The 26835-nt window shown below is 43.2% G+C and overlaps 1 protein-coding gene across 1 annotated transcript in view; it reads right to left on the bottom strand.

The window, feature by feature from the left end:
- Nucleotides 1–25451, bottom strand: part of LOC108886258 (sorbin and SH3 domain-containing protein 1) — a 41646-nt gene extending 16195 nt beyond the window's left edge. The window contains exons 1-14 of the mRNA XM_051076809.1: nt 25282–25451; nt 15250–15292; nt 14987–15073; nt 14512–14628; nt 13678–13784; nt 13375–13513; nt 10095–10237; nt 9909–9969; nt 9692–9766; nt 8143–8178; nt 7897–7999; nt 6349–6463; nt 4284–4367; nt 191–240 (exon numbers count right to left, since the gene is read on the bottom strand). Of these exons, the coding sequence (XP_050932766.1) occupies nt 191–240; nt 4284–4367; nt 6349–6463; nt 7897–7999; nt 8143–8178; nt 9692–9766; nt 9909–9969; nt 10095–10237; nt 13375–13513; nt 13678–13784; nt 14512–14628; nt 14987–15020 (1064 nt within the window). The 5' untranslated portion in view covers nt 15021–15073; nt 15250–15292; nt 25282–25451. The remainder of the gene's footprint in view (nt 1–190; nt 241–4283; nt 4368–6348; nt 6464–7896; nt 8000–8142; nt 8179–9691; nt 9767–9908; nt 9970–10094; nt 10238–13374; nt 13514–13677; nt 13785–14511; nt 14629–14986; nt 15074–15249; nt 15293–25281) is intronic.
- Between the last annotated feature and the right edge of the window lie 1384 nt (nt 25452–26835).

The following is a 26835-nucleotide window of genomic DNA, read 5'->3' as shown; positions in this document are numbered from 1 at the left end:
CTTATTAACAGGATCTCCTCAGGAAGCAGGAGTCCCCCCTGCTGTAGGCGGGCGAGCTCTACAGGGTGGAGAAATCTCTCACTGACATTTATCCTCGTAACGTGTCTTAAATTATCATCTATATCCTGGGAGAAAAGAGGCAAGATTCAAAGCACAAGTGTCCGAATAAGAAGGAGAAGCGTGGACTTACTACTGCTGCAGGTCGGAGGCTGTTTCCAGGGGGCTGAAAGAGGGGGCACTCTGCAACAAACCAAACAAAGAAGTCATTGATAGATCCACAGGAAGGTCTCCTCCAGCTAGAACAGAGGCAGGAGCATTAGCTATGGCCAGATTCTCTCTTCTCTTCCTCTCTGTGTTCGCTCGCTGCTCTGGGTTTCTGCCTCGAGCACCCGGGGTTCTTAGCTTCTCTGGACTGGGCTTGGCATGGAGGAGTAAGCGTGTGTTTTGGCCTGCATGCAAGTTGGAGAAAACAAGCGGCAGTGAGGAGAGTGGGGGAAGCAGGGGAGGGAGGGAGGGAGGGTGGGAGAGAGGGGAGGGTGGGCGTGCATCGGTCAGGGGGCGCCCATGCGGGGAGGGGGCTGTCACAGACTCAGCCAATGAGCTGCTGTCTCCCAGTGAAGCCCGTCTCTTTTGTCTGGTATTGAGTCGCTCTCATTACCACTGGACCAGACCAGGGGACAATTAACCAGCTGGTGGTGCGAGCAGGCCGAATTACACACACACACACACACACACACACTCGACACTCTATCTCACACACTTACAGAGTCAAAAAGAGGCTAAAGAAACAAAACATTTTCATTGAGGAAATGTAATTATAACGATGTTATGGAGACAAAACAAAAACAGAAAAGCACAAATAAAGAAAGAAAGAAAGAGAGTGAGTGAATACATGTTTAAAGGGCTGTAAGAATAAAGACAGTTGTTACTCAGGGGCAGATATTATCTTCAAAACACACAGAGAGAGGTGGTCATTCAGCGCGGTGGCACCCACTAGCATTTTGAATGGTTTAGAGCCCACTAATTTTAGCCCACTGTTTCTGTTGCTTTCCTCCTTTCGGACGTCACAGCAGGTAAAAATAACAGACGTGACACGGGCACTATGAATAAGAGCGCAAGTGTTGTTTGCAAATACGATTGCACAATCCCTCATCCGCCAGCCAGCCCGGCCCTGCTGTTAATACCACATCCACTTCCCCGCGGCACGGCCCGAGCCTCCGCTTCCACACACCGATGACCAGACAAGGAGCATTCTCGGCTGCCACAACATGCCTTTCCACTTAGTTGCCAGGGCAGGACTATCATTAATAACCCTTCAGAATAAATGCCTATCTTTATAAGAGCAGAACATCAGGCTGGCAGGTCTATACACTGATCTATTTTTAAAGCCAAATGTTCCATGTCGACCTGCAGAACACGCCAGAGTCATTGAATAATCTGCAGCTCTTCCTTGCCGCCGCTACGTCTTGTACCCCCCCTCAAATCTGATATCAAGGGGGGGTGGAGAGGAGATAGTGTCCTCTGACACCCATGGGTAATTGGGCTTACACACAGACACAGCATGAGTGGAAAGTAAACAGGAAACAAGCATGGAAGGCTTATCTGGAGTAAAGGGATGGAGTCTTAATCTGGTTATTTACAAGATGCCTGATTAGTGTCAGTTTATGTGAACTTTTCTTTATATAAAAGGTAAATTTCAAACTAATCTCACACTGATATCACTTAACATCACTTTGCTCTGAGGTAGTTGCGTCATTTTTTCATCCAGAAGAAAAAAAAAAAAAGATGCTAAAACCGGAGGATGAGACGACTGGCTCACAGCAGGAGCAGTGTGAAGGGTCTGAAGCTGTATAAGGACATGACTGATGGTGAGTCAGTGGAACGCAGATGACTACGTTTCTGCAGAATTTCATGTGCATGTTTCCTAACAGGTGCTCCTGGACGCTCAGAGCTCCGGCTCCTGTGTGTGCCGCTTTCATATTCAAAATAGCGATCATGAGTAGGTCATGGTAACATGAATCCCATTCTTTCCAGCGCCTTATTTGTGTTGATATGTTCTCATGAAAACAAACAGCTCCCCCAGTGTGAGGGGCCTGTTACAGCTGCTCACCCCCCCCCGCCCTCGTCTCATCTCCCTGCTAAATGCTTAAAGGTAAAGGTTAAGTGTATAACAGAGGTTAAATATGAAAGCACAATGAGCTGGCGGGGCTTACGGAGTTGCCTCCTTTAGAATATGTCAGGTGGTGTGTAGCTCGGCGCTGAGACAGTGTGGCAGCAGCCCCCACGTCAGCATATGCTCGACAGATGGAGTCACTCTGTCGGTCGTAGGGGGCCTGAAACGCTCGTCCTGACCAGAGCTATGTGAGGAATTCCAGCTCCGGCTCGTCATCGCTGAGCCTCTGTTTGACCGTAACTGTCTCTGGAGGTGTTTCCAGACTCTTCTCGAATGTAGATGTCGTTAATATTAATCAAGGGGACCATTACTGTGATTATGCACAGGTGTCACTCCTGCTCAGCGGCTATTAGATGACTTGCTAGTGGACAAGTAATGATGATCTGACAGGACAGGATCAAGAGGAAGAGTAAAAGAGTGCAGTGTTGTAGGATTATCAAACAGATTACTGACAGTAAGCCTGCTCTTTAGAGGTTTTTGGCTAATTAGCCATGTGAAACCACAAGGAGATTGTTATAAAGATGAACTTTAAATACTGTGGAGCAGTTTCCCTTCATTAGTCGAAGTGGTTCTCCTCAGCACTTCAGAGGTTATTAATAAGAACAGGAGTAAACTGGAGCAGAGCCAGAGAGGCGTAGCTTCAGTTAACTCCCGAACGCTGTCGTTTTTTCACAGCTATATCTCTCCTCCGGTAAATACCGTGTGAGTACTGATATGTCAATCACACCCCAATGAGCCAGTGTGTCTGGCCGAGCCTTAAGGTCAAATACTGCACATACCAGGTGCAGCTTTAGAAGTGACTTTGACATTAAACAGGAGCCAGTCATCAAGCCCGGCTCATCTGGCAAACATCCAGGCCGCTATGAGACAGGCAGACAAGAGTCCGGGGGCCCGCCTCCGCAGCTAAACCTCCTCCACATATACGCTAACCTGGGAACAGGAGGCTCTGGCTGATGCTAGGACATGACCTCATGTTGTAGTTAGCAGTGCCACCTCATATGATCCAGGGTGGGGGCGGCGTGGCTCTGACTTGACAGAGAGCGAGGAGAAGCAACATCTGTTTTGGCGGGCGGCCGGTCTGGTGCCAACCGCGGCCCCGAGGCGTAGATTTGTCATGACACCGTACACCACTTCAACACGCCCGCACCACTTTGGATATTTTGGTAAATCTAGCAGATAGCAGACGGGCAGCAATTATTATTTCAAGGGTCTGGGATTACCCTGGAGCCCGGTGCTCGCCTGGAACTGCAGGCTCTCCAAGTGAAGAGTGACTCCTGGATGAATCACCCGGCCCAGGCCTCCGGCTCATGATATGAATTCTAGTTGGCAGGGTGCATATCGAAAAGAATAAAACAAAGTGTGGCTCTTGGGTGTTGAGTTAACGGCACGGATGAACGGGGAATGCTGCCGCGGTTGGCAAGAGAAAATACGACGGTGATAAAAATCCCTACAGCCCTTTATCGTGGACACCTGTGCTACTACAAGAGTGTAATGAATCCTAATCAATAATCAGTCTTATTAAAAATTAATAAAAGGCAGGGATAAAGGCTAACACAACAGGTCAGAGTGTTTCTGCTGCCTGAGCTGATTGTGCTCACTCAGCCTCACAGATACAAATAAACTGCTGAGAGACACTTTTGAAAGAGACAAAAATAGATCTCACTCGACTATTTTAGACTCTACTGGGGGACAAAATCCTTAAATTGTATGAGGTGGCGATGAGGAACGACAGCAGCTACATCAAGAAATGTTTGCTGTCCAGAAAAAATGGCAAAAAGAACAAAAAATATGAGAAATTATGACAAAAAAATAGGGGTGGTCTTATGAAACCACGCTGATAAGACACATGGTAGTAAATTTAGTTTAAGAGGAAATAAATTTTCTTCTTACACATGCTGTCACATAACTTCACATGTGCAGGATCAATTAAAAAGAAAATTATTCAGTGTAAACATAGGAGTAGAAACTGGGGTAGTCTTTATAGACAGACAGTTTGTTTAGGCATTATTTGGACATGGATGTTATCACATGCAATGAGATATTTATATATGTACATATATATATATATATACATATGTATAATAGTCACTTAAAGACAGTGACCACTTACCGCTTTGTCAAACTCCATCTCTGAAAAGAATTTATACCAAGGCTCATTCTCTAAATCTACATCTTCTGGACTTACATCCTGAGTCTAGGGGCACGGCGACAAGAAGAGGAGGAGAAAGACAAAGAGAAGACAGTTCAGACAGCACAGCAAATACACACCTGAGCTAATGAGCCTAGCACACATTGTTGACTGAGCCAATGTCTCTATACAACACCGTGAATCATCAGTGAGGAAGGATACCTGATGTCTTTATGACAAAGTAAAGGATTGGCTCACGTTTCTCTGAAGTCTTTTTTAAAGGATTAGTTTGATATTCTTGGAAAATGTGTTTGAGTTCTTGTCGTACGTATGATAAATATGAGGCTTAGCTTAGCATAAAGACTGGAAACAAGGGGAAACAGCTAGCCTGGCTCTGCACAGCAGCTCATCATCTAACTTGTTTAGTCTTGTGCTCACCGTGCCCCTTGTTTCCAGTCTTTGTGCCGTGCTAAGCTAAGTGGCCTCTGGCTCTAGCTACAGACAGGTGACAAATTAAAGGTAAAAACAACATTAAGGTGTCTTAGTAACGTGATGAGCCGCCATGTATTGATTCTCCAAGTCTACTAGAGGGATTGGACACCATTCTCTCTAAAGATACTCCCTCGTGTGGTGTTTAGATGATGGTGTTAGAGAGCTCATCAGATCCTTCATCGTCTCTCTCCACTCATTTTCCAGGTTTTTTCCTTTAATTTGTCACCTGTCTGTATACTGTATATTTAATGGACATCATCTAACTCTCAGCAAGAAAACAAACAAGCAGAAATGTCAAACTTTAAATACTGTACTCACATACCTACATGTATATTAAGAAAGTTACAGGATGCTACGATTGCTCAGCAATGACAACACGGTCCGATCAAATCCAAAGAGGGAATTTCATATCAGAAAGGCTTAAACTTTGGAAGACACACAGCTAAAGCCTTCGTATTATTCCTTATTGTTTCAGGAAGGGATCTCTGTGTTTACAGCCATCAGAAACTGGTTCAGTCAGTGTACATGTAGGTATATGAGTGTGGCAAAACACACTTGAAAAATATGACCCTATCCTTCAAACAAGTCTTAATGTGAATGATATATTTACAGACTTAATTTTAATCTATGTAATCAACAGACATAGACCAACAAAACATGCAAACATGTTACGTTTCGATGTGATATAACCATGTTTAAGTGAAATATATATATTTTGGAGGGTCGAAACAAAACTTAAGCCATCACATAGTAAAGATAATAAATGACCTGCTCCAGCAATGGGGACACTGACCTGTGATAACTGAGCTTGTAATTGAAAAACAACAGTGGTCCCAGGATGAACTGGAGCGAACTCTAATGAGCATATTTGTCAGCACTGGGATCGAGCCAGATCTTAGCTAACGACATTTATTAGCGTGATGTCAGAGTGTCCGACAAAGAATAATTACATAATCAACAAACTATTTAACCACAATACTGAGCATCCCAGTTTCTCCTATTATGTAAGAGGGAAATATAAAAACTTAAGAAAGCTAAACGCAGAGGAAATGAGCCTTCTTTTAGGTGACTATGACTCTGTGCATCCAGGCAGCAGCTGCCAGTTCTCTACTATATGTAACAATGCTAATCCTCAGAAGACAGCCCCTCAAGGACACTGAATAACGCTGCAGCGTCTGATTCAACGCAAAGTGTTAAAGCTGGAGATGAAAGTAAGAAAAGACAGAGCGCTGGGATCCTCTCGCACCGAGCCGATTCAGCCCAATAACCTTAAATTGAAGACAGGAAGACAAAGGCTATCCTTGTAAGCGATACCCCCACCCACCGCTGCCAAGCAGGATCATCTGTCGCCGCAACAGGACACCCTTTAGGAATGTGGTGCACATGGTGAATCAGTCTACACATACATCGGCTCCCAAGCTGCTGGTGAAGCTGCCACCCGGGAGCTTGGATACAGAGGTGGGGGGAGAGAGTGGGGGACAGCTCACACGGCATGCACACAGAAAGAGAGGGAGAGATGGAGGGAGAGGGGTGAGGAGGCAGGAGGCTAGCATACCGTTCTCTCCAGCTTCAGCACCGACGATTTCCCCGGCTCGTATTCAAAGATGCTCTTGGGCTCGGCGCGGTACTTCCTGGTGTCTACCTTCTTATCCGGGGGCTCCCACTCGTTCCTGTCGAGAGAGGGGCGGGCGTCGCGGAGGGGAGGGGTGGGGTGTGGGACGGGAAGGGAGCCAATCCTTATCAAGTAGTCTCCATGGCAACCGGCATAGGCTAAGATGTTTTTTTTTATTTTAATTTAAACATGACGTCTGTCCTCGTTATCCCTGCTCTCCCTCTCTCTGTGTCCCTCTCTTCCTCTAATGATGATACGACAGAAAATCCAATTCACAGTTGAGCCAAATCAGTAATTCAATCAGGTAAACTAGATTGGACCCAGTGACAAAAAACAGAGCGCCTCATTTCCAGAGAGAATTTCTTAATGGACAGCCGACGCTAAAATTACTGCTCAGAAAAAGACTGAAAAGAGACTCTTAGATAAGAAATACCAAACATTACACCTGATCTCACCACACACAATTCACCTATTTATGAATGAAATTCCTTGTCGCTGTCAGGAACATCCAGCAGCATTACAGCCCGACATATATAACCAGTGAGGAAGGAGGAAGGTCAGTCCTCGACATGTCATCTGCAGCTCCGGAGGGCAACAGTTTATCCTCCGTCACCTGTCCTCCTTCATCACTCTATCACTCATTTCTATGGGAGCTGATCATCCTGTGCTGACGTGTGGAGGGACGAGGACTGATCACACTTCGTATCATAACTGTAGGATGCAGCAGCAGCGAAGGCCACTGAGGATGATTTTTGCTCTGCTATGCACAGTCATGTTTAGTCATACTTGCTTGCACTGTGTGTAAATACGAGGGCTGATTGATACGTTGGTGTCCTAAGATAGAACCAGCTTTAGTTAAATCCAGGTACAGTTCAGCTCTTTGAGTGATTCTGCACAAAGTTTGAAGTGAATAACTTTCTGTCTCTCTCCTGTCACTTTCTGCCGGAGCTGTAGAGTCTGTTCTGTGACGTCATGCCTCCTGCTGCTCCCACATGTATTAGTCTTATTGCTGTTACAATTATAACTGTCATTATCATTTTTATAGCTACTGACACCTGCCCTGTTCACCTGATATGGCCATTCAGACTGCTACCTCTTCCCCAAGATGAAGAAGGAGCTCAGCAGTCGCCATTTTGACAGTGACGATGACAGAGATGCCACTGTGGACCATTTTCTGAGACAGAGCTGACTTTTAATTTTCAACGACCCGAAACAGAAAAACCACAGAAGTTATTAACTTCAAACTTTCTGCAGAATCACTCACAGAGTTAAACTGTACGTGCCTTTAAGGAGAGCTGTTTAACTCATCTCCTTCTGCCTTAGGACACCAACTTATCAATCACCACTGCCTGTTAGAGAAACAGACATTTATGACAAGTTACCTATTTTTTGTTGTAAGTATCCTGAGTTGTAAACAGCTCGTTTCTTGTCTCTTGTAAAGATCAAACTGAATCTTATAAAGAAGGTTTGGAGCAGATGGAGGACACTGACCTTTTGGTGGTGGGTCTGAGGGAAGAGGACCGTGTCGGCACCGGCATCGACCGGGCTCTCGAATCGACCGCGGCGTCGCTTTTCGAGCGTGGGACCGGTTTCACTGAAAAGCAGGCACATAAATATTGACAGGGATGACGCACAGGTGCATTAATGCAGTAGCTGAAACGTTACCTAAGCAAGAGACAGCACTCCTGGGTGCTGAATACTAATGATGGACGACAGAACTCCAGAACCAGAACTCACCATCCTCCAAGTAACCAAAGGGAGTGGGACCATCATCTGAAAGAAAACAATCAAAGAAGAGTCATTTATTATGATCTTTCACTGCGCCTAGCTCTGTTACTTGAAAAGTAATGAATATAGCATGATGCTAAATTATTCAAAAGACATTAAAAACACTCTTTTCCTGCCTCTGTCCCCCCGCCTCACACCTTCCATTAGGGCCAGGCATTACAGGCTCACCAAATTAAATCAAAGAGTGTCAAATCAAAGTATTTTCCAGGAAGCATTACCGAGCTAAAACAGGATCTGAGCATCGATGAGCACCAAGGCCTCTGAATAAGTAATGCACCGTAAAGCAAGACGGCCACAGCCGCCACATTCAGAGTGAACTGTGCAGAAGTTATATATTATCTGTGAGACAATATTTTAAGTCACAACTACACATGGAAGTGACTGTGTCGAGCTGAGACTGAAGAAAGAGGTCTGGCAGCAAATCTCGCCTCCGCCGCTGATCCAAAACCATAGACCATAAACCATAAACCATAAACCAAACCCCGAACCATAACCATCTAGAACTTAAACCCAAACACTAATTGGTGAAGCTCATTATGAACAACAAACAATCTGAGGGTCATGTGCAGCCTCCTCCACTCCGTCCACAACCAGTCCAGTTGCAGTGCAGGCCTGCAGCAGCACCTAGTGGCGATGACCCTGCACTACATCCCCGTTAGAGCAGGTTACAGGCTCATGCTCATGAATTAGCATCTACAATTAATGCAATATTTAGGAGATTTCTAATATTAGATGATTAGCAGAAAAAAAGAGGAAGGCCATGAATACGTTATATGTTATTATTTCATTTAGTAAAAGTAGACACTACAAGGCTTCGTGCATCCTCCTTAAATCTTCGAGGAAATCTGTGTTTTTACAGTAAATTCCCAGACAAGTAAAAAGATGTATGTGTCTGACTTTTACCCATGTCTGCATACTTGCTGCTAAGTGTTGATGATTGTATTAAAACTCTGCCAGTCCATTTAAGAGTGACTGCAGTATGATTTTATGTCTTTTTTTGGTATTTTTTGGTAGAGTCTGGATCACAGATTGTGTCTTTGACTGTATTTGTGTCATGAAATTCATTCAGCAGCTGCTGATCTTGGAAAATGTCCCAGAAACAGCAGCTTTCTGAGTTTGAAGTTACATCAGGATTAGCACGAAACTTGCAATGTACTTAAAACTGATGGAAACAGTAGCTCTACTGTGAAAAGTGGAGAGGAAAAAGGTTAGTTTACACTGATCAGCAACAACGTTAAAACCAATAGATGAAGTTACAGTACAAAGTTCTGCTGGGAAACCAGGCAGATAAACGTCAGGACCCCAGCAGAACACTGTATTGTAACACTGTTAGTGGTTTTAATGTTGTGGCTGATGGGTGTAAATCCTTTCAAATACTTTGGACATCTTCAAGGGATGCGGTTTTGTACTTGTACGACAGATTAAACACAGCTCAAGTATTTGAAAGGGCCCAGGATGGCTGCAGATTAGTAAAGCTAACGACAGTGCCATCGGATACCTTTTGATTTCATCTGAATGTCAATGTTCTCGGGGAAAATGTAGGTGGGGCGGTAAGGGTTTTCCTCAATAGGCTCTGAGCACAGTGATGGAGAGACAGAGCACAGCGTGATATAACACTCAAACACATATAGAGACATACACAGGGCTTGGACACCAACAGAGAAACATGACAAATCAAACGTACAAAGAGCTGAAATGATCAGGAACTCTCTTACCGGGTATTTTGTGTATCTGTTTGAACATTGTCTTATACCAGTCTTTGGACTTTTCAGTGTTCTGGAATTAAGATGTGGACATTTTTAATCAATAACATGTCAGTAACAACAGTAACAAAACAGCCATTAAGCTTCTGCAGTCAGTTGATAAAGTCTGTATATTGGACAGTAGGTTTTGTCGCTCACCCGTACAGGCACAATGGGCTTGTTGAGAGGACTGAGGACAGGGGAGTGCAGTGATAGTCGCAGCCTCTTCCCGTCCATATCAGGGACAGGACTCACTGAGTCTCTGCCAGGATCGGGGCTTTTGTCCCGTTCTGGAGTTGGGTCTATAAACGCGAAAAACAACACAAAAAGAGTAAGCCAGACAAAACGTTCCAATCATGTAGTTAAAGTATCAGCAGAAAAAGCAGTGATTCTGGAATAAAATGTCTGCTGTTACTGATCTATGATTTTATATGACATTATTAAATTGTTAATACTGATATAGGGATTAAAAAGAAAAAAGAGATTTTTGTTATTCACAAAATGTTTACTTCTCTGACTTACAACTACAACAGTTCAAAAAATAACGATAAAAATAAATAAAATAAGATTTTTAAAAATTAGGTATACAATATTAATCATTTGTGTTCTCTATTTTATGACTAGTTTACCTCATGTATGACATCATAGTCACAAATATGCTGTCACACACATGCAGCCTGCTGGTGCGTTCCAGTTATACTTGGAAGTTAGAATTTCCAAGTTCTTAGTCGGAAGTTTCAACTGGAACGCCCCTGAAGTCAGATTTCCAACTCGGAAAGTCAGAGCAACCCCACCGACCCTAACCCTAACGTTAATAACTGAGGTGTTCTTCAGCTCGAGTGCATATTTGTTTTGAAGCCGTCTATACTCCGAAAGAGCAACTATAAAGGATCTGTGAGCGTCCATGTTTTTCTGACTTCTCAACTCGAACGCTGTCATTCCCAGTTCCAACATCCAACCTCTGTTGTAAAGGGAATGCAACATATATGACATATGACATCACTTATGTGTGACATTGGTTCTTTATGACATCATCAACCCTCCTGACACTGAATTCCTTCCTACAGAAAAGCCTACCCTAGCCTTTGACATTACAAATTGACAGAACACAGACGAATCACTCTGTTGAACGGAATGAACACTGAGGAAAACCAAGATGGATAAAAAGTGTGAGAGCGAAACTGGAGATAAAATAGGAGAAGATGCGTTAATGAAAGAAATTGAACGGTTGAAAAAAGCTCTGCAGAGCGAACGAGCTTCACGAGCTGAAGAAAATTTGAGGGCGAAGGAGAACGAAGAAAAACTCAAACAGGAACTGGAGAGGATGAAAACAATGCTTATCACATTTGATGAAATCATCAGGCAGACAAAGAGGAACCCAGAGGAAATAAAAACCTGTGATGCCGACACGCAGACAGAGGAAAACACAACGCAGCAGACAGTATTACTGGAGGAAATTGAAAGCCTAAAAAACATTCTGCAGAACGAACAAGCCTCCAGAGCTGAGGAAGAACTGAGGGCAAAGGAGAGGGAGGAGAACTTCAACATGGAACTGGACAATGTGGCAAAAATGCTCTTGACGATCAGTGACAATTTCGAGAGGCATGAAAAACAGAGGGAGGCTCTGGAAAAAGATCTCAGTTTGTTTCTGAAAAAGGAGAAGAGCTTCCCCACTGAGGTACGGGACGAATTGGTAAAACTGGAGCAACAAGAGAGGCAGGTGGAGAACACCTGCCGGGACACAGGAAGTCAGAGCAGCCAGGAGAAGATCAACAAAATAAAAGCACCGCAATATGAGGAAAAGGACATGCAAGAAACCACCAAACAGGAAGATATGGTTGCTCCGCAAGAGGAAAACTTGACACTTGAAACACAGAGCAGCTCACATGTCGAGCAGCAGGACATCAAGGTGGAGGTGAGGGTTGACCCATCACCTCAGCCCTCACAGGTGAGCTGTGGATGCAGCGAGGAGCTGCCTGCGACACCAACAGAGAGGAGGAGGACTTCACAGTGGAGGAGGTTCATTAACTTCTGCACTTGTGACTCGTGTCGAATCAGATGACTAAGAATTCAAAGCTGAATTCAGTGGTTGTTTAGGTTTTTTGGCCACTGGGTTACAAAAAGTGGGCGGCACAGTGGGGCAGTGATTAGCACTGTCGCCTTACAGTTTTTCTGTGTGGAGTTTGTATGATCTCCCTGTGCCTACGTGGGTTCTCTCCGGGTGCTCCGGCTGCCTCCCACAATATCCAAAGACATTAGGGTTAACTGCTCAAATCAATTGCCCGAAGGTGTGAATATGAGTGTGAATGATTGGACTGGCAATCCATACAGGCGTACCCCTCCTCTCTGCCAATGTTTAAATCAGAACACGACCATTATCTCTGCAAGGTTTCTTCCACTTCCTTTAAGTTTGTGAACGTCAGCGCCAGTTTTTGCTTCGACTTCTCAGAGAGTGTGAGAGCCTGAACCGGGTACACACCACGGGTAAGTACAACCAACTGACATGTGATATGTGATTAAATTAAATTAAATAAATACCAAAAAAAACAAAAAAAAAAACATTAGTCCGTGTAATTATTCTATCTGCACTGTCCATGGGCTTCATTTTTACAGTGTAGGTTTCTAACATCTCCTGCACAATCTTTGCTACGTTTGTTTTTTTACATTCACTTGTGTGCTAATAAATAAAATTCAAATAAAAGTATTGAGGAAAAACTTCTGATTACGTAACTTCTACTGGTTACGATGCATGTCTAGTATCAGCAAACTCAGCCCACCACACACATACAGAGTAATACTGATAAACATGCATTCTCAGTCAACAGTGAAGGGTCAGTTGACTGTTATTTACAGTGCCACCTTTGGGCTGATTGGGATCATATTTTTTGTGAAGCATTTGGATATTATTTAGTTACAGTTTCATGTCTCTAGCTCGTTCCAGCTGACGACGCCATCACGCACCAGTCAATATGGTGATTAAGACTTTGGTTGACACCTCGATTGATGGCAGCCATGTTTTTGAGCCTTAATTACAGCGCCACCATCTGGCCGATTGGGCTTATATTTCTCAGGAAGCTTATCCCCATTATTCCCACTCATTCCAGCAAGAGACGCCAAATAATAATAAATAAACTGGAACAAGCATTCAAATGGATATTTGTAATAATTACAAATATCCTCGGTGCATACCTTTCAAATGAGAAAGATGCTTTTGCTGCTCTGTTAGAAAAAGACAGACAAGGACAGGACAGTGAAATGTGACAGAGCAATGAAAGCAAACGTGGAAAGCATTGATTATGTGTTAAAGAGAGCAAGACAAGGCTAATGGATCAGACACAGTTACAGTAAGACGTAGCCGACGGTGCCATAAAGCTTAGCTGATAAAAACGTCACACAGATGTATAAAGTTTAACACCACCTCACAGGCAGGTGTGCTCACCTCTGTTGTGCTGCAGCAGGACTATGGTGGGGTTAACTGTGCTCGTGCTGGGGTAGACGGAGCTGGACGATGTGATGCAGTTCTGAAAGTCAGTGGAGGAAGGAGCCTGGTTTTCTTTTAGGCTTTCTGGTGAGTTGGCCTGAAAGCGACAGAAAACACACTTTAAAATTCATGAATGTGTTTAAACGTGTCCCGGGAATTTGACTGAAAATCAAATAAAGGAGATCATGCAGTTCTCATGATTGTAAAACCAAACAGAGCCCAACAAAGACCCCGTGTTAAATGGGGTGGAAGTAAACGTACCTGGCACTGAGTGTTGTTTACAGGGGGTAAATCAGCTGTGATGTTGCTGCCTCCCTCAGCCAATCCTGCTTTAGAGCTGTCTCCATTAATCTGGCTTGTCCAGCCACCTAAAAAGAGTCCAGATCCCTCTCAGTTTGGCAGAATAAAAACACAGAGGTGGACGCTAAAAAGTACAGCATTTCAGCCGACTTATAGCAGGAAACCAGAAAACCATAATAGCTAATTACAGATCAAATAAATCTCCATTTCATTCCACAGGGTGTGAATGCTTGCTTTGGTGGTTTTCATGCTCTGGGTTGTTAATATCCCCAGGAAAGAGAGGGGAGAAAAAAAGATTCTCCCACAATCTCTGAACTTTGTCATCAGAACAAAGCAGCTATTCACTGAGCTGCAAAGGCCATTTGTTCCGATGGCCTTTATGTTCAGGCTCTACAACAATTAAAGCATCTCCCCAAAAGCCTTGGCCGGCCTCCAGTCCAGTTCCAATGTGCTTCGACGCAACAAACAAGCCCACAGTCAAGGCCCCCTGCTCCAAAGTGCAGTGTGGGCAGGCCGCAACAAAAGAGCTCTTTGACGCTCTCGTGAAAATATGAGCAATCGCCCTTTATCGCAACTCCCGAGCATAGATTTCAAAACGTGACGAGTTATATAATCCCGCCATCAAAACAGAACTCTGGGAGGCATGTGAGGAATTTCTACAACGCCAGAACATGATGAAATGTTTTTTAAATCACAGCAACATTCACATCCTCCGTACACATTCTGCATGTAGCCGTCCTCCAAATGTTTTTTCGGAGACGTTAGGAAACAGCTGGGGCATTCAGGCTGACTTACTTGGCGCTGTGATGACGTTTGGCTCCTCGCTGATGCAGCCCTCATCATCTATGTGGACGAGGGTGGCCCGTAGAGTCACGACTCCTTTCCCCTTGCACACTCTGCTGGGGTCCAGATCTGAAAACATCCGAAATAAGAGCCTCACTTCCACAGCTCCTCATTGTTTTTCAAGGCATAGCAGGGTTATATTCTACAGAGGAGCTGCTGGGAATCTTGGTTATCTGCTACCTCATGCCCCAAATGACCAAAATAGAACTGTAACATCAAAACCAGGCCACCAAATTAATATCCTGTGGGCCTGTAAAACTAATTGCAATGATCACACTGTCAGAGCTGGAAGTGGAGCAGCTGGAGTGGCTCGTCGTGTATGTTTTTTACGGTGACACCAACGCATCCTTCTAGGTTTTCTTTGTGAGTATGAGGTGTCCCACAGTTGTAGGCCCTGAAAGATTGATGAGGCGGAGGGATACGTCACCTGCGGCAGGAATCAGGTCAGGAGAGCCTTTCATGGTTTTCAGAGGAGTGATCCTGACAGCGCAGACTGATCGAGGACCTCGTGGGACTTTAAAACACACACAAGAAAAATGTTTTAAACCTCATTATCACCTGTTCACAAACAGCGAAACAACAAGTGCACTAGGAAGTAGCTGTAGCACCCAATTTTCCTTCTGGTATGAAAGATATGGTTATATAAGTTCACTGAGATATGTGCTGGAGTCAGACTGAGAGGTGACTCACTGGGGGATGCTCTCGGTCTTACACTGCCCTCTGCTGGAGAGCTCTGAGGAAGAAACACAAGGAAGACAAGAAACAGAGAAGTGAAGGAGGAGAGTGGACGTCTGGAGAGAGTCAGTGTGATACGTCAATAAAAATCAGCCTGCAGACAAAGATAATCACATCTACATTACTGTTATTACTGTTATACTCAAGCTTTTCTGTTTTTACTTCTCTTTGAGCCTTTACTAAGAAACAGCTGCGCAAATGGAAAATCCCAGACGACATGTGATTTTGAATTGTTGGAATCGGTGCGTTATTGATCGAGAACAGTAATTTTACAGAGAAAAACACAAGAGTTGCTGGAACACCACTGCCTCTATCAGTTAGTTTATTTGTGTTATTGTGTGGTACTTTTACTTATGTAAAGTATCTGAATATTTCTTCCACCACAGAAAGTCACACAAACTAACAGATCAAGGCAGCAGCCTATGTATTCTGTTTGGTTAAATGACTGTTTTTGTCAATGGAGTCTGGTTGAGATAAAAAGCGATGTTTCTGGTGAATCTCTGTAGGAATCATATCCTTAATGTCATCAGATAATTATTATAATCATCTATCATCAATCATTTACACCCAAAACCATGATCCAAGCTCAAAGATAACAGTTACTCCTTTTTACATATAAACATATATTATGTGTTTGGTCATGTGACTCGGCTCGACTCGTATATTAACATTCAGCATGGTTAAGCAGAGTTCATTCATGTTGACGTCTTTAAATAAATTGAATATGTTGCATCATAACATTTGTGCTTTCTTGCTGTTTAAATGTAAATTGCTATATGGCTATTTAAAGTAATATCCAGTAGTTGTTCTATAATCTTTAATATTAACCGACATATTGGCCGTCAGAAAACCTGACTTTTCTCACGTTGTATGTGACCTGGTGCCGATCATCAAACATGACACCCAGGTTTCTCGTGACCTTAGCTGGGGAGATGTAAAAGCTCTGTAACTTGTTTTTCCCGGTTGCATCAGACTCAGGAAACTTCAAATCAAATGGACTCTGATATTAGATTGGGAACCAGACCAGTGCTCTGGTGCAGCAGAGTATTTTACTTATGAAAGACAGTGAGCACTGAAGCAGCAGAGAAAACTTTCTCAGCCTCTACTCGTAGAAAGAGTGGAGTCACTGCAATGAAAGCTGTCGGGGAACGCTTACAGCTAATGAAATTGCAGTAAAACTCCTATGGTTGGGTTACACACTGTAATAAAATACAATGCAGCCAGACAGGAAATCATCAGTTTAAATCTAGTCTAGAACAAAGCGACACAGAGCTTGAGCTGCATCATTAATAAAAAAAACTTAATAAAAATCAAAGCAATAACCTCTAGTGTTTGATTTAACTAAATCTAATACCTATAATGATGTTTTATTGGTCACAGAAAAGGCAGGACACACACGCCTGTTTCAGGATTATGTCTTGACTGTGTTTTCATGCAGGATGTGACACTGAAAGCTATAAATATGCTGAAGATGGTGACACTAATTAGTTAAAGCTCAGCTCATTGAGGAGTTTATTCTGCTGACGTCACGCCTTTAACTCTTTTGGTTTTGGGAGGAAGTCTGACCTGCGTTGAACCATTGATGCAAATTCAGAATCTTTATCTGTGTTCCCCTTTAAGGACGAGAAAGGGAGAGGGTGTGTGTGAGTGTGAGAGAGAACAAACATATGTTAATCTGAGCTGCATCAGTGAAGCATGTAGAGGAAACACCAAGGCCACCAGAGGAGAAGCTGTGAAACTCTTTCCCTCGTCGCCCGGCTCGGCCAGGACGGCTAATTTAGGAGACATCGCCGTTTAAAATGCCAAGAAAAGGGCTGATTGAGTCAAAACACAAACACAAACAAACAAAGGCACTCATGCAGTCACTCATGCATGCACACAAACACACTTAAACTGCATTTTCAGAAGTAGAAATCCATCTAGACTTCAATCTATGAACTTCAGGCTGTGTTTAAAGTCGTAGCTTTGCTTGTGGTTTGTGTGAAACTGTGCGCACTATGTTTACACATGGCAGTAAATAAGCCGACCTGCAGAACACGCAGGGGACTGAAGTTCCGGCTGGAAACCTCCACAAATAGGCCTAAATGGATGAGGGAAAATGGGAGCGATTCCAAACAAGTCCCACGGGGAAATGAAGCAAAAACCTTTTAAAACATCTTCCAGGCATCAGAAACTCTGTGTGTTTATTTCTCTTCTCTCTTTAGTAACATCAGCTTGCTTCCTGACCCCCTGCATCCCGGAGAGACGAAGCATCCATGATCTCATTTCCAAAACCATTAAGAGACATTCCTTTGAGAAGCGCTCACACTGATCTCAACTCTACTACTTCCGCTGTATCCTCAGACGAACCCCAACATGGTGAATATACAGTAGAGAGAGAGACGTGGGAGTATTTGAGCCTCTCACATATATTAGATAATGGGAAGATGACGGCTTGCAGCGCTCAGCTCACTGTATAAACACAGGAGGGCCGAGATCACCCCCTGGCCTTTTTAGGAAGAGACGCCTCGGTAGCAGAGCCGGGCACAGAGAACGCCATCAATCCAGGAGAGTGGTACAGGAGCTCTGTGACGGGCTGCAGCGCTCGGGCCAAGACAAACAGGAAAATAAAGACGAGACGTTATCAGGCAAACTCCTGTAAAAGTGCTGTTTACCTAAATGCACCATCACTCCGTATAATCCAGGAGACTTTTAGATGTCTCCGCTCCACAAAGAGGATCAATGTGGGCTGAACGGATGTGAAGTTAAAGCAGGGGAGCTCAAAGTTCAGTGAGATAGGCAGATAAACAAAGATCAAAAGTTAGATGTGTTTAATTTTTCAAGCCCACATTCAGGGTCTAGACCGACATCAGGCTCCTAACAGGGAGAATATTACAGTCCTCCTGAGCGCAGAAGAAGCAGCAAATTTCTCTGAACTGACAAACCGTGCGGTGAAATTATCAGTCAAGGCTGCAGGAAATCACAGCAGATGAAACTTCCTCCCAGCTCTATCTGTCTAAAAGCAGTAATACGCAAGCAAAGGCCGGATGATTCATCCCATCCACAGCTCTCAGTCACACTACTACGTGACAAACAGATGCATAAATCTCCAGCTGAATGATCTCAGGGGGAGGTGTATTAAGCTAAAATACCTTTCCAAAACAAGCAGCACAAGCATCACAGTGGATGTAGGGAGATGCATTACCTACTTGGTGATGTGCACAGCGGAGTCCAGGTCCCTCTGAAGCCCCCCTGAGTCGTCTGGCTGAGCTTTGAGGGGTTTCATCCAGGAGGGACGGTCCCAGCTTTGACCTTGACCCTCGCTATGCAGCAGGGGGTCTGTTTGTTTCTGACAACAGCCGTGCCCAGATGGACCTGTCACCACATGCCACCTGGGAATGTGGCACCCACTCAACAACTGTGCAGGCTACCATATAAAAATCCTCCTCCTCCTCCTCACCCCCCCTTTCCAAATGCTCCTGCAGGGGCCAGTAGACGAGAGACAGACAGACCAGTGGAGGAATTTGCTACTGGATGACTCAGCCGCCCATAAGGTCTCGAAACCTCAGTCAATGTGAGGACTGCATGTTAATGAGCGATCAGATAAGAATCGTAGCGATCAGGCCGGGAAATAAACACTCAAAATATAAGAAATGGTTGATTAATATTCAGTATAATTCATTTCATGCTCATGAACTGACTCACATTGCAGGGATAGAAGTAAGCACTGGACAAGTTAAGTTTTAGACTAATTCAGTTAGATTTTATCGTCATGTTTGTTCTTCTACCTCAGATCTGTGAACCTGTTTCTCAGGTGTTTATCAGGTTCGGACCATAAAAACCACCATTAACTTTCACTCCGGAGCAAAACTCAGCCTTTAAATTTAACATTTATCCTGATGATCATCGACGTCAGTTGACATTAAACTTTTATTTCTGATGATGCTTCATAAGATAAACTCAGTTATTTTGGAACGTTTATTTGCTTTGAAGAGGATCAACATTACTCTGCTGTGGAGTAAAGACTAGAAACAGGAGGACACAGCTGGCCCGACAACTTGTGTTTGTGTTTGAATGAAACCAACAAGAAAAATGTGTTTGTTAGTGAGCTTTGGAAGTGTTGATAAGCCACAAGAAAGTGAAACAGTGTATTTCCCCATCTATTCCTTCACATTAAGGGAAGATACTTTAATTTCAACATTAAAATAGATGTTGTTTTGACAGTGTGTCTCTATCAAAGCTGATATTTGCACCTTTATCTGTAAATCTAACAACAAAAATTAATTTCCCCCTTTGGTGTCTGTCTTTAATGAAGCTGTGTGACTAACCACACCTTCTGAAAAACACTCAGAACTTACTTTGAGGAAATCATTTACCAGGAAACATTATTAAAGCATTAAATTGCAGTAAACGAAGGCTGCTTTTGATCAGGGAGAAACTTGAAACTTATCAGATGTGGGAGGAAATAAACTGGATGGTGACAAATTCATCTAACCGTCGTAGATGCGGTACATTTTTATAAAAATTGATTTCTGAGTTCAATAACTGGCTCCAGATTCTCTGGATTCTCAAAGGCGTGGTGGCACCAAGTTGAACTATGATGTATTTCACATGAAGGGGAGGGGGGGGTCTATGCTATGTTAACACAAAAGGGCTCTCATCACACGCTCAGCTGTACCATGGCCGGAGAGAAAGGCCTGTTACGTAACGTCGTTTGACTTCTGCTTTGTCAACAAATGGCAGAGAGAGAGGGGAGAAGCTATCCAGCGCTGTGTGTGCGTGGATCCCACCAAACAGCTCCAAACATGGCTCGAAAAGGGCCGCTCCGGAGCAGCAGCTTATCCACCCCCCAACCTCCGCCTCCTAATTGAGAAGAGACCCCCATCCACCCCCTCCCTCCCAGCTCGCTTCCATAAACAGCCTCCACAGTGGACAGCAGCCTGGGATTCTACACATTCCTCTACCCAGCTATTTGAAGTTCATTTCAAACAACTGCAGCATAAAAGGAAATGTATGTAACTTACACACGGCGGTCAGGATTATACATTCATGAGGATAATGGACAGAGCTTAAGGCGAGTCTATAGGAAGCCTCCTTCTATGCCTTTGAATTACAGACACACAGACGTAATGGTACCGTCATATTTGAAGGAGTAAAATCAGAATAAAATCTCCTTTTTTCAGGTTATAAACACCCTCCTCTGTGCTTGGCGAGGCCTGAAGCCTGCCAGTGTGTCCATGAGACATGACCATGGCCAGGTCCTTGGGACAGGGAACACTTGGCTGGCACGTGTGAAGGTTCCTCGCAGCTGGTTTAAAGGGAGTCAGGCTGCTTGTAACGTGCCTGCTAGGCTTTTAGAGCCAGCGTAATAAGAATGTCAGGGAGCTGACAGTTTACCCAGGACGATACATCTTCACAGCGAGGGCTCCAGGCTACACTCCAAGAGAGAGAAAGCTTGGATCGCAGACCCGGAGTGAGGATAAACATCCAACTGAATATTCTAGTAGCTCTGCGGCGTCTCCTCAGGGTGGACTCTTAGAGAGTTTACTTTTGTAGGTGCTGAGTGAAAAGTTAAAAATAAGAACAGCTCATAAGCAAATGAGGAGATAACGGAGGGAAAAACTGAATGTAAAGATGAGTTTATTGAGATAATGCAGCGGCATTTAATTTGGGAATATGAATAAGCACAATGTTCGTTTAATGTCATCACTAGATAATGAGCTCAGCTGTGCACAAGAGATTCCTCCCGGCTTAGATAATAGGGCGTACTGCACATTAGGTGAGCTGCGATGACAATTCAAATCATTGTCTGAGAGAGTGCTGAAAGCGTTTCCTCATCTCTGCTGGATATTTTGACTCCGGTGTGGATTGGAAGCTCTGAGTGTGTTCCCTAATATAACTCTCCGAGCGCCTGTGCGACAGGACTACTTGATAATTGAGTCATAGGATATGGCGGCTAAACGTGAATATAAACAGCGATGTGATAATCCAGCAATTTTAAGTGCTATGAAGGTATCCTCGTGTGAAATGAGCGTGCGGCAGGACTCCAGCGGGTCCCCATCATCCGTCTATTTCAGGAATGCCGGGCCCCGCTCTGACTCTGTCCCGTCACGTCTACGCCCAGACACAAACACAACAGGCAGCTCCATCAATAACAGGCCGGGCTTCATAGGTGGCAGCACACATATCAGATTTTCTTTGTTTATTATATTTTATGGTGAGTGATTTATAAACCTGCGGTGCATCAGTGTCACGTCTGGTGATGAGTGCAGACATATGCTGCTTCTTATTAAAATATCTGCCAACAACTGTCGTGACGCTGTTGTTTTCCATCAGTTGGAGGGGGGAGGAGGGGAGGGGGGGTGCTGCTTAAATCCATCACCAAAGCATAAATTGTCTTTTCACTGCCTTGTTTACATGCATCCATGATGGGGGGGTTCTTTGTGTCACGGACCTTGAAAAGCCGAAGTATAACACTTCACTTCACCAGCCACTTCAGCCAATGGTAGCAGATGGAGAAAGTGGACGAGGAGGGGGCGGTGGCGGGGGGGAGAAGAGGTCGGGGGAAAGGCGGGGGGCGAGGGGGTTGCTGAGCAACCTGTTGTAACATTAACATGGAGTGAAAACAGAAACCTGGTGTCTGGCTCAAACATCCGTCCTGATCCAAAGCCATCCGTTATTCACTGCTTTCTACTACAGAGGTTTTTGTCCCTGTCATGCTAACATCCAACTTCACTACACACACTGCATCAACTCAGACTGATGAATAAGGCTGATTTTCATCAAACTGTTCCACTATGGTCCAGTTTAACTTTGTATTCCCTTCAGACTTGCACTGAATAAAGGCTAATCACCAGTTTGGATGCAGCAGGCCTTCACTGCAAAGGCAATGTCTTGCCATATGTGTCATCAAACAAACAGGTAATCTTGTAAAATCAACACTGGTTGATGTGGAGGCCAGCTGCCGTTTGAGATTTATGTTTCTGAGGGTCGCTCCTCTCAAATCTGGGGGATCTGTGTAACGTGACTCTGAACAAGCTTCATACAATATTAACAACTGTGCTGGGTTCATACCAACAGGTCCCATCTTCTTCTGTTTGTCACATCACGCTTTAAAAGACTGAAACGCACTGAAAACACCTCTGACCTTGATTTATTCTGCGGCTTTGAAAAGATAAGAGCTTGCTTATAAAAGCAAAGTTCATACTCTGTTTTAATATTTTGCTTTTTTGTGCAGCAGCACTCTGTAGCCTGAGATCCTGCTGAGACATATTTCCCAAGAGTTAATCTAAAATAAACAGGTACTACCTGCTCCGAAAGACAAACTGTATTCTTGTAACTCCTCTAACTACTTCACGTGGTTTATAGTTTACTTGCTTTAAATTGCACAACAGTATGTGCAAAAGGTCACAGGGGTTTGGCTTCTCTCTCTGAGCCGCTGGGTACCAAACTAATGACTGATGTGTCTGTGCAAACCCATCACTATCTCTGTGTAAACACCTACAACTCCTTTACCTTCCCCTGCAACTCCTGCTTCATACTACTACTGAGTAAATACTCCTGTGGGCTTGAAAAACACGTCCTCCAGAAACACAAGCTGTACTTTCAGGGAGGTTTAAATATTGTTTCAGCGACAAAATACTTTAGTTAAACATAATAATAACAATAACTCTTTGAGGCTTTGTCACACAACACAAACACAAAGTCCTTTAAGATGTAGGAAGCTAATGAATGTCCTGTTCTTTCTGAGTAAACACTGTCCAGATAAAGTACCTCTAATAACAGTGACCATGTGATAAGAGCGTGATAATCTACATTACAGAACACTGAAACAGGTAGTTTTGAGAAAATCAGTCTGACTACTTTGTCTCTGTCCTCGAAGCAGTTTGATTAATTATTTGTGTTGGGGTTAATATTTAATCAAGCTTGTGTGGCGTCATGTTACGCACATCCCTTAGAGTAAAGGAAAAAAAAAGAAATAATCACGGTGGTAAAATTATGAATGAAAACACAGACAGAGATAAATACGTCCACTGGGTTTCAGAGGAAACTGGCAAATAGGTGGGTGATTTATTTCCATTTTCTACTGGGACTTAATGGCATTAATAAACTGAAGCACACTTAATGTGAAAGGAGAGTTCCTGCTTCATGTTTGTTGGACTAGGAAATAAGATGAAGGGACATATTAGGATATAAAAACCATTTAGTGTAACATTTTTAGCCCTTGATGTCAATTTAACTCACAATAATCAACATTTTTCTATATACTTATTATTCAAAATTCATATTATTGTGTAGAAAGTGCAGTGTTGGGGAGTACCAGAATACATATAACATAACTTTGCTTTCTTAGCCTCCTTGCTAGCTGACCGCAGATTAGCCTGTTAGCATAGTCACATAGTTTTATTTTCATCTTTCAGTTATCACTCCAATATAACGCAATGGAAAATAAAACTATGATAATTTACAGTTCCATAGCACATTTCCTTTCATCCTCTTAAAATAAAAATAGCACCAGAAAAGTTTGTTTTAAATGCTACATAGAGCGAGGAAGCTAGCTATCTACCAAAACGCTGTAGTTCTCAAACAGTTGTTTAAAAGTTCACAGACATTTAGGAAAGTAGATAAACATTATTAGAATTAAATAACTGTCCAAATATATAGTACACATCATGTATGTTGTAAAGTGGCTGGTTTTTCCTTGTTTGTTTGTTAGTTATTCTTCAGTTATATGAAATATCGACAACAAATACACAGAAATATGCAGACTGACTCCTGGGTTCAGTTTACTAAGAAGACATCAAAATATTCCAATGTATTTAAAATACATTACTCACTTTGAGTAATCTAAAGGAATACATAACAAATTACATTTAAGGCCATGTATTCTGTAATCTATAGTGAAATACATTTAAAAAGTAACCCTCCCAACACTGAGAATGTGTCACTTGTTATAAATAACTTTAGAAATGTATTCTGACAGTGCTCTGAAATACCACAATATGTGAACAATATTATGCTCTATTATTTTAACTGTCTGCCTCACTTTTTGTCAGTCCACACTCGTTCATGTCACATGCTGTTTGTCCACTGTGTCAATAACTGCAGACAATACTCACACTATTACTACTGTGCTGTTACATAACAGCTGCTCAGCTAGAAAGATGCCACTGGAATGAGAAGTCGAAGATATCCCTCTAAAATAACATTACACCCTGATTTATCACAACTTCAAAATGCAGCACTGAACAGCTGCTAACATATCTCATGGACTCTTCTGCATTTCAACGCTTCTCACCTTCAGAATAATCTAATCAAACGTGGCAATGGCTACAATCTAATCTGACAACACTGTGATAAATACAGTTCAATAAACTCTGCCCAACACCTGCATGCCGCATAATATGCATGCCATTAAAGAGCATGGTCCTGATGCCACAGCCTTATTGTATGCATGTGGAGTAGTCTGCTCCCTATGACTCACAATGACAACCTCTGACAGTGACGCTCCACTGCTACCTGCCAACTTAAAGAAACAACCGCACCAGAGAGGATTAATCTAAAGGAGGCTTTTAATTCCCTGACTTGGGTATTTGAGGCTTTTCTCTCTCTCTCTCGGGTATTGGGCTTCAGAGTGCGGCACCCATGGCGCGGGTCGCATTTCCACTGTATGGATCTGACTCTACTGCAGTAACTGTCCCAAAGCCAGAGCTCCTATCTGCTGCTGAGATGTTAAAAAAATTAAATAAATAAAAATCGACTGACTCATAGAAGCACTTGTATTTGATTGAGTGTGCTGAATTGACATTTAAAAGACTGGGTGATTAATAAGAAATACATTAAGTGGTGCTGGTTTTGCACCATGCGATAATAACACAAAGTCAGCTGTTACGGTGCCAAGGTAAAATATAAATAAATAAATGAGGGCATGGGATTATAAGAAAACAAATAAATAAAAACCAATAAAGAGCCACATGGAGCAGAGATCCGGAGCAGGGACAGGCTTACCTCTGTGTGTTGGTAATCCAGTGTTGTACTCGCTGCAGCAGACACACTTCACTGAGCTCTGTGCGCCGACGGCTTCTCTCCACCAGCGTCCCGTCAGCGCTTCACACTCACCGGCGCCGGCTGCGTCAACACCGCCGCACAACACAACCACAGGCCACCGGTGGGGGCGGTCCGCTGTCCCTTCACAATAAAAGCATAGACTCAGCTACTTCATGCTGAAAAAGGTTGGAGTTGTAGCCTCAGTAAAGTATTCTTACTTAAAGTAGCACTTATTAAATAGTGGTGGCTACACGGCGGCAACTGAACAAGCCGTGAACACACCGTATAAACTTAAGGGCTAACGTATTTTCAGCTCGTTACCTTTACACAGCCAGCATTATTAGCGTTTAGGCCTATTCCAAGTCGTCTCTCTGGCAATTAGCATACAAATCTGGGTCGCCACCAACTCCTGAGAATAATATCTTACTCTATAGCAGCTAAATGCTTCGCTAGCTAGCTGTTAACGTCTAATTGTGCGTTGCTATTTTCAGAGCATACTGCCTTCAGACTGAAGTACCCGGATGGTGCAGTCAACGGTCAAAATTTTCAGTGTAGAACGACGAACATTTCTCACCTTCAACGGTCGCCATCTTGGCTATGTAAGGGTCAGCGCCCGATCTGTACCACCAACATAATTTCAAAAGTTGTGAAAATGGCGGTTGCAGAAAGAGGACCCGTCATCGGCGTTGCGTAATTTACACGTCGCATTAAACAAGGAGGCACACACAAGAAAGCAAAACGTATTTTTTTAAAAGTCAAGTGAGCAAAGAAGCTGGGGGATATTTTGGCGGGCGACCATCGCTGTTACATATGACGACTATCACTTCCGGTAAATATACAACGGCCATCTTTGTTTTAAGACAATCTCTGTACAGTACATCCGTTTAACTGGTAAACTGTGATATAAACGAAAATAAATACATTTTAAGACTTTGCTTTCCAATCATTCCAATCAATAAATAATTTTTTCCCTCAGCTTTGACTGTAATACACTTTTTTATCACCTCATATCCATCAGGTGTCTGCATGGGTTCATGAGACACATATCTACACGCAGACTCTCAATATAAGTTAACCATATTTGAATAATATTTCTTGTATTCCTTTTCACTTTTATGTAGTGTGTATCAGTAAAGGTTTTACTTTGAAAGTTTTGACCGGAAGTCCTACCTGGCTACACTCTTTCAGACTTTGTACACATCTATTTCTCAGAGGGGACGATTTTGCAGTCACTGTTCCTTTACATTTATATCAGTTAAGAAACATATAATATGATTAAACCGTTGCATACTTGAGAGATAAAATCAACCTGGAAAAAGTTTTCACATACATTGAAAAAAAAGTCAATCAGTTTAAGGTCAAAGAGAGAATATGGAGCACCATCAAGTGACCAAACCTCATATTGCACAAGAAATAAATCAACACTGGTTGAACAGGAGCCAGTTAAGGTAAGGGTGCATTGAAGTGTATAACATATATATAATAAATCTCTCTATATAATATATATAAAATAAA

Source organism: Lates calcarifer, linkage group LG16_LG22 (assembly GCF_001640805.2).
Source record: "Lates calcarifer isolate ASB-BC8 linkage group LG16_LG22, TLL_Latcal_v3, whole genome shotgun sequence".
Lineage (NCBI taxonomy): Eukaryota > Metazoa > Chordata > Actinopteri > Centropomidae > Lates > Lates calcarifer.
This window is presented reverse-complemented; position numbering and strand designations above follow the sequence as displayed.